Raw genomic sequence first — 9,139 nt, forward strand, 5'->3', positions numbered from 1 at the left:
TTTTTTTTTTTTCTTTTTCTTTTATACAAAAAAAAAAAAAAAAAAATAATATTCTTGTTTGAAAAGAGAATATTCACAGAAAATATCAATTAATGAACATTTTTGATGTTTTTCCTTTTTTCTTTTTTTAAAATTTCTTATGTAAAAAAATGGACTTAAAAGAGTTCAATGAACTTGTGAAAAAAAGAAGTGAAATTGAAAATGAAATAAATGAAAATTTAGAATTTTTAGAAAAACCTGAAAATAAAAATATTGGTATGAAAGGAAAGTTAATTGATGCAGAAGGATTTCCTCGAAATGATATTGATATATATAGTATTAGGGTAGCCAGAAATAAAATCATTTGTTTAAAAAATGATTATTTAGATATAAACAAAAAAATTGAAGAATATTTGCACAAAGTTCACAGTACTCATCCAGTAATACGTGTTGAAAGAAATAAAAATAAAAATGACGAAGAAAATTTAAATTGGAATAAAATATATGAAGATGTAAATGAAGTAGAGATTGAACATGTGAAAAAAAATATATTTGCCATAATAGATGAAATGATTGATAATTCTCCTTCACATAAAGCTGGCTTAAAAATTAATGACTATATTTACCAATTTGGAGATGTGAAAAAAAACGAAAATGACGATAATGAAAACTTAGACATACTTAAAAAAATATCTGATTACATGAAAACTAATCCATCTAAAATTGAAATAAAAGTATTAAGAGAAGAAAAGGTTTACACTTACTACATTTTTCCTAATAAAACTCATAATGGATTGTATATTGGGTGCCATCTAACACCTATCAAAAACTTATAAATTTCAAAATTAAAAAAAAAAAATACACTAGATCATTTAACTTTTTAATCATAAAAAAAAAAAAAAAAACTATATATATATATATATATATATAAAAAAAAAAAAAAAAAAAATTTAAAAATTTAATGTTTAATGAAATATATTAATATAAATTAAAAAAATAGTAAATTACTATAATTATGAATTTAATTAAATAAAAAAAAATTGTAAAAGTAATCAAATATATGTGTATTTGTATTATTTCATAGTTAAAAAATCATATAAATAACAAAATCACAAAAATGAACAAAAATTTTCTAAATCTAGCATAAAATTTTCAAAACTTCCAAATTTACAATTTAATTTCTTGGCAATCCTACAAAAATATGAAAAAAAAAAAAAAAAAAAAATATATAATGTTATGAAAAATAAAAAAGTAAAAATATGTATATATTTACCATTTCGCATAAATATATGTTTTAAATTGCTTTTCAAAAGGTAAATAAAAAAACATTTTAAATAATTCTCCATCAACAACACCTTTGCAGAATTTTGATGTAAAACTAGCTTTATATTCTCTATATGAACTATGACTTAAATTTCCTATTGAAGATATATTATCATTTAATGCAATTTCTATGCATAATGCTCTTTTAAAATTAGAAAAATTTGAAAATGGGATTAAGGCACTGATGGATCCTTCACTTGATGCACATAAAATTCCTTCTCTTTTTAATAAAATACTATTTCTATTTTCTTCTCTATAAATGAATAAGTAAGTATATATATATATAAGAATAAACATGGAAATGAAATGAAAATATTTAAAATTTTCTTCATACTCTTCAATCAAATTGCTTAATGAAGACGACAGCATTTTATTAATAACACTTCCATGATAAAATAATGAGACAACCTACATTTTATTAAAATGTTGTATATATATATATATATGTATATTAATGTGCTTATTTATGAAAATTATAATTTACTGATAATTTAAATGAATCTTCGTCATTGTATTTAATATTTGACCTTTAATTAAAAAAAAAAAAAAAAAACATAAAATAAAAAAATAAGTTAAAATAATTGAGTTTTATAAAATATATTATTGGAAAAAAAAAAAAATCATGATTATACATATGACATTTTTTTTTTTTTTTTTTTTTACTTTTGTAATACAAGGAAATTACAATCCATGTCTGAAACTAAAAAGTGATTTTTTGATAAAGCACAAACAGAACTATAAATTTAATAAAAAAAAAAAAAAAGAAAATATATTATAATATATTTGTGTGTATGAAAAAATATTAAACATATATGGAGGATTTAAAATGTGAGCATACGTGCACCAAACACTAGAATAGTCTCTGCAAACTTCATTCAATACAGCCTAAATAAAGAAGAAAAAAAAAATGTAATAAAATTTTGGAAGAAATATATGAAAATAATATATGAAAATGTAAAATTTAATTTTCTATGAAATTTATTAAACTTTTTTTTTTAAAATTAATAATTATCAACTATTTTTTACATTTTTAAAATCATAGGATAATATGGTTACTGATGTCATAATATCTCCAACTACAATATAATTATCTCTATAAGAATAAAATGAAATGTTTATTATTTAACAAAAAAAAAAAAAAAAATATATATATGTATATATAATTTATTTTTTTTTTTTTTTTTTTTTTACAAAACATCTAAACTCATTATCCATGAACTTGGTGTAAAAGAAGCTATTTCTAAAATAGAGTCATCTTTCTCAAACTTTTAAAAAAAAAAAAAAAAAAAAAATTAATATAAACATTAATTTATTAACATATATAAAAATATGAACATATTTGAAAAATTCATTTTATTTTATTTTTACAATGGAAGTATTAGAATAATCTAAATATTTTTCTAAATTTGTTAGGAAGTTACTAATGTCCAAAACAACAACCTAAAAATAAAGAATAATATAAAAAAAAACATATAATATAAATATAATATTTTTTTTCCATATAAATTTTTCTGAATATATATTATAGATAAATTATGAGAATACATTTGATAAAAAAGGGTAATATTATATATATGCATCTGTTTTTTTATTAAATATTTAAAATACTTACCGTATTATTTATAGAAGCTATTAATTTATCATAAAATTGTTTCAAATGTGTAATACCACCATAATTAATATTATAAGTGTAAATATGCTTAATTTCAAACATATTAACTTTTTTTTTTGCAACAAAAGCATAAATATGACCCGATGATGGTTCAGTACTTTTTTCATTAGCATTAGCAGTACCAACAAAAATAAAAGTATTAACACTTTTATTTTTATATATATCTTTATTAATTTCGTATATACATATGCTTGAAACATTATACTTTGATGGTATTATATAGGTGTATTTAACAGAATTCTGAAATGGATCAAAGAAACAAACTATTTGTTTCATAATCTGATTTGTTTTATGCTTTTCTTCAGGAGGACAAGCTGTTATTAATAAACCTGTTTCTGGGTGATATGCAATTTTTTCTACAGTTCTATAAAATGGAATTTTTTGCAAAAATGTATTCTTAATCTCATTCAGATGAGATATGTACATCTTCAAACCATCATAAAAAATGAAGTAGAAATTATTTTGATTTTTTTTTTTAAATGAAATAAAATTATGAAATGGGTTAAGATAATTAAAATCATTAAATATATCAACTAAATAAATATTTTTAATAGATAATTTTGAAAAAGATATTTTTTTTTTTAAGTTAGAATATATAATCATTGGATTTTCACAGCACACAAAAAGAAAATTATATTTTTTTACAACATTACTTAAATTTATATCAATTTTTTTTTTTTCTGAAAAAACTTTAACAAATTTTTTAAATTTTATAGGTTTTTTACACACATTTATTTTCCTTCTATTTGTTAATAGGATTTTTTTACTTTTCAAAATGTATTTTTTTAGATATATTTTATCATCAAATAATATATTATTTAAATTGTCAAAACAAGATACATTTGACGAAAGATCATCAGAATTACTATGTTTTTCAGAACATGCATTATTTTCACGAAAATACATGTGATCACATTGTTCTTTTAGTTTTTTGTTAAATAAATCGTTTAGCATATCTTTTTTTTTTTTTAAATCTTCTTTTTTTATATTATCATTTTGCATTTCTTCAAATATATTATGTTCATCCATATAAATGTTTCCTTTTTCATCATTAAAACTACTAGTTGTATTTTCTCTTTTCCTTTTATTATTGCGATAAGATTCAAGTTCTTCATTTTTTTTTAAAGGGTTGTCAATTACTCTTTCACTTTCTAAATTACAATCTTTTTGTATGCTTTCCTTTTCGATCTTTAATAAATTTTTTTTTTTCTTTTTACTAATTTTTTTTTCAGTATCAAGAAAGCATGAAGATAAAGCAAATTCACTTACATTTTCTGAATTATAATTGTTATATTTTATAACACTGTTCGAATATGTATTATTTTCTAAATTGGAGCTTGATGATAAATTAAAAGAGGATTCATTAATTATCTCTTTCTCTAAATCAAACTCATTTAATTTTCCTTTTTTATTATAACATGTCCTTTTTTCTTTTTTATACTTTTTAACTCCAAATCTTTTAAACGTATAAAAATTAACTATATCACTATCTGATGATTCTTCAGATGATATTCCATATATTTGAAAAAAATGAAAAAAATAATTTGCCTTTCTTTTATTCATTTTCATTTCGTTATTTTTTTTAAAATTTTTCTCCTCCTTTACTTGATAAAGAGTGTCTGATAAATTATCACTATTAATGTTACTTTCCTTTTTTTGATTACTGCTATCATCAGAACATATTTTGTTTAATTTATTTTTTATTAAATTCATGTTGTTAGAACTTTTGTTGTAATTACATACATTTTTTAAAATCATATTACCATAATCAGTATTTTCTTCTAAATTATCAGTTGTACCATTTAAGGCATTCTTCAAATATGTTTCATTGTTTAAAATTTGGTTTTTATTGTTTTTTTTGATTTTTTCTTCTTGATCATATTTACTTGATTTCAGGTAATTTTCTAAACTAATAAAATTATCAGATTCTATATTAACATTATAAAAAGAATTTACATCTATTAATATTTCTTCCCTTTTATTTTTTGTACATGCTTTATGCAAATCGTGTATATTTTTAAAAGATGAATTAGAAAAATCAAAATATTTAAATATATTTGTATGATTTTCTGATAAATACTTTAATAATTTTCTTTTGGATTTCTTTATTTTTTTTTCTTTTTCTATATCATCTGTAATTTTTGTTTTATAACCAAATTTTGAATTATTATTATTATTATTATTTTGAACTTTATCATTTTTATAAACATACTTTAAAGCAGCTTCTTTTTTTTTTAGAAATTCTTTATGCAATTTAAATAAATTACTATTTTCTTTTTTTCTATTTTTATTATTAGAAATCATGTCTTTTGTATTGAAATGTGTTTCACTTATAAAATTATTTGTCTCAACATTGTTATAATGATAATTATAATTACAATTTTTATCTCTTATTTTATTATAATTATTACTATTATTTTCCGATATATAACCAAAATAAAAATTACTATTATTATTATTATTGTCAATGTCGTTATCATATGTTATATTGTTTGATTGAATTCTATTATAACTTTGAAAGTTGTTACAATTTTTTAATTTAGTATTGTTATAAAATGAGCACAATAAAAAATATTCTATATCTCCATTATTATAACCAATAAATAAATATAAATTATCATTCAATTCTAATAATTCAATATCACTTATAAATACGAAAAAAAAGCAAGTAGGATTATATTGGTTAACTTCAGTAAATATATTTACATTCTGCAAATTTTCTATGTCTTCACTTTTTTTAAATTCTTTTAACTTTTTTTTATTTATATTAAAAAGTACAACTTTTTTATTATTGAAAACACAAGCCAATATACATTTATAAATAACCATAGAACTAATCGTTTGTTTTAGTTTATATGAGTATAAAAATATAAGACTATTATTTCGAACAGTATATATTTTTATACTATTATCACAATATATATATAAATAATCTTTACATAAGCAAAATTTATAAATAAAATTAAATTTTAAAACATAAACAGCTTTCAATGATAAACAGCATAATAATCTGATGCTTTTATTAGTTATTTGTATAAGATATGGGTTATTATTCAAAATATTAAAATATAGTGTATTGCTATGAATATCTATATCTGTATTTTCATATTCACATAATAAAATTTCGTTGTGTTTATTTTTTGTAAATGTTCCGTTAAATAAATAGTTGTTTATATAGTTATCTTCATCATATAAAGAAGAAAATTCATCAGAATCACTATTTCTTTTTTTTTTCTTTTTTTTTTCTTTCTTTTCTCTGTTTTTACATACTCCAATAATTTTAGTTTGAAAGCCATATGTAATACAAATAATAAAAATATGAAAATAAATAAAATTGGAATATTTTAAAACGTTTATTTCATTTTCGTTCTCAAAATAATATTTATTTAAAAAACATAAATTTATATCTTTTATTTCAACATTTTTTTTATTATCTAAATAAGCAAACGCTTGAAATTCTAACGGTTGGTTATCTATAAATTTTGATGTCTCATTTTTGAAAAATACATCAGAATTATCTTTATTATAATATTCAGTAGATGAAAACTCATTTTCTTTTTTGCATCCTATTTTTCCGTTTTCACAAATTCCTATTTTATTATAATCCTTTTTTTTTAAATGTATAACATATTTGACAACAAAAAAATTTGTTATTTTGTTCAAATTTAATTTAGAGATTATATTTGTTTTTAATCCATTCTGAATAATTGATATGCAACCAGTTCTTCCATAACTATTACATGTTATTATTTCTTTTTCATCATTTTTATTTTTGATAATACAAAAATCTAAAATAGGACCCATATTCTGTATTACTGATAGAATTTCGATGTAAAATTTTCTTTTTTTTATTTTTTTCTTTGAACAATAGTTTTTATTAAAAGATTCTCCTTCTACCTTATCTATAACTAAACATTCCTTTTTATTCAATTGATTATCTTCTGAATAACAATCACTGTACATAGTTTCGCTTGCATATTTATTCATATAATAACCACCTGTAGAATAATTAATATTTTCTTTTCTATTGTTGTTATACAAATTATTATTAGACATATTTTTATCATAACTAATATTTTCGTTGTAATTAACACTAGCAATATCATTAATATGATCAACAGAATTTATATTTTTCATATTACATGCGTTATTACATTTGTTATAACAATTATTAGTATCTTTTCCATAATCATTTTTATTTTTACAATTATAAAAATTATTCTTATAATTTCCATCAATTCTACCATATTCATTATAATTATTATTATTATTACATACATTCTTCATATTGTTATGAAAAATTTTTGCTTCACTTTTAAAATGATGTAAAGTATCATTGTTATTAAAATCGTTAGAATCATCTGTAGTTAAATTATCACAATTTTTTTCATTTGGTAATATATGAGAACTATTTAATGGGTTATGGGAAGAATGTTCTATTGGTTTATAATCATCATAATCATATATTGGATAATTATGCATCCGTAATAAATAACTATCACTTACTTGTGATCCTAAAAATAAAATATCAGAATAAATTGAGACAATTACATTAGATCTAGAACATGTTCCAATAAATTGTAAATTGATGGAATTAATATTTGAACTAGATTCATTTCTCAATTTATAGGATGATGATTTTGATTTACATAAACATGTTAATATGAATAAATCACCATAATCATCTGCCAAAATAAATTTATTTATATTTATTTTTTCAACACATCTAATGGTTCTTAATTCAGAACTTAAAAAAAAATTTTTATCTTTTTCATTTTCTAAGTTTATATAGTTTATAAATTGAAATCCTATTAATAATATTCTGTTTTTAGCAAAACTTAACAATTTATTTATACTTGAATCCACTATCATTGGTTTAAAATATATATGTAAAATATATGACTTTTCTTCTAAAGAGTCGTCTAATGATCTATTTCCATACTGATTTACTATTTCATTACTTTCGTAAAAATTATTTCCTTGTTTTTTATCGTTAAGAGAATATAATGGTATAACTCTAATATATCTTTCATATGTATAAGAATCTTTTTTTTTTGCATCAAATAATATACATATTACTGAATTGATAGATTTTCTATTTTTTTTTGAATTAAAATGATAATTATCAGCATTGATAATTTCATTATACTTATTACTACTTTTTAAAGGATCACAAAAAACACTACTGTTGTTTTCTCTGTTTTTTTTTTCTTCATTATCATCAGAAGAAAATAATTTTACTAATTTGTCTTTTTTTAACGATTCACTAATAATATCATTTTTATGAGATATTTCCATATACTCTTTATCATTAACAAATTCTATTTTTTCTAAATTTTCTTTATTCTTTGTAAAATCATATGTGTTATTATTAGTAGTATTATCATTTATCATTCCTTTTTTATTATGCCCTTTTTTTTTATTATTTTCATTATCTGAATTAGTATAATATAGTTTTTTTTTCTTTTTTTTGCTATTTTCTTTTTCATCTACATATTCTTTTTCTTTTTTATTATGGTTGCAAATAATTTCATCCACATTATTTTTACTATTGTTTATATCAAGAAAACTTTCTTTTTCATTATCTTCATAATTATTTAAAAAAATTATGTCTATTATCAATCCTTCATCTAACCTTAAAGTATATAAATGGTTTAAATTAAAATAATCATCATAATCTAAATAAATATATTTCAAAATACTTTTATAACCATAAAATAAAATTGTTCTATTCCTTTTGTCTAACATAAATGTTATATCTTCTTCTATATGTAATCCATTTATTTCGTATAAGTTTATTTGAGATAATGTAACAAAATCATTTAATTTTAAATCAAATTCTAATAATAATAAGATATATTTTTTTGTTAATAAAAATACATAAGATTTAATATTTTCTTTTTGTCCTTCATCAATTAATTTCTCCGGTATATATTCTCTTAATTCTAAAACTTCAGAGAATAAAACATGCTTACTATAATCATCTGTATATCCATTTTTGTCAACATAACACACATTTAAATAATTGTTACAAGCATACAATAAATATTTTTTATTATTTCCTTTTATATTAGTACATATAGCCGTTCTTATTGATTTGCTCGGTAGAATATTATTATAAAAATGATATATACTCATTTTTTTTTTTTTTTTTTTTTTTTTTTT

General features: G+C 19.2%; 2 protein-coding genes across 2 annotated transcripts; one reads left to right on the forward strand and one right to left on the reverse strand.

Moving 5' to 3' along the window:
* Window positions 1-149: 149 nt before the first annotated feature.
* Window positions 150-815, forward strand: PGAL8A_00398500 (hypothetical protein; the record flags this gene model as incomplete). Its single annotated transcript, XM_028670340.1, has 1 exon — window positions 150-815. The coding sequence occupies one exon, from the start codon at window positions 150-152 to the stop codon at window positions 813-815; it is 666 nt and encodes a 221-aa protein (XP_028527102.1).
* Window positions 816-1,088: 273 nt separating this feature from the next.
* Window positions 1,089-9,112, reverse strand: PGAL8A_00398600 (CPSF (cleavage and polyadenylation specific factor), subunit A, putative; the record flags this gene model as incomplete). Its single annotated transcript, XM_028670341.1, has 9 exons — window positions 1,089-1,170; window positions 1,253-1,710; window positions 1,787-1,829; window positions 1,966-2,037; window positions 2,141-2,187; window positions 2,329-2,395; window positions 2,494-2,567; window positions 2,671-2,742; window positions 2,915-9,112. The coding sequence occupies 9 exons, from the start codon at window positions 9,110-9,112 to the stop codon at window positions 1,089-1,091; spliced, it is 7,113 nt and encodes a 2,370-aa protein (XP_028527103.1).
* Between the last annotated feature and the right edge of the window lie 27 nt (window positions 9,113-9,139).

Source organism: Plasmodium gallinaceum (genome assembly GCF_900005855.1).
Source record: "Plasmodium gallinaceum strain 8A genome assembly, contig: PGAL8A_v1_108, whole genome shotgun sequence".
NCBI lineage: Eukaryota > Apicomplexa > Aconoidasida > Haemosporida > Plasmodiidae > Plasmodium > Plasmodium gallinaceum.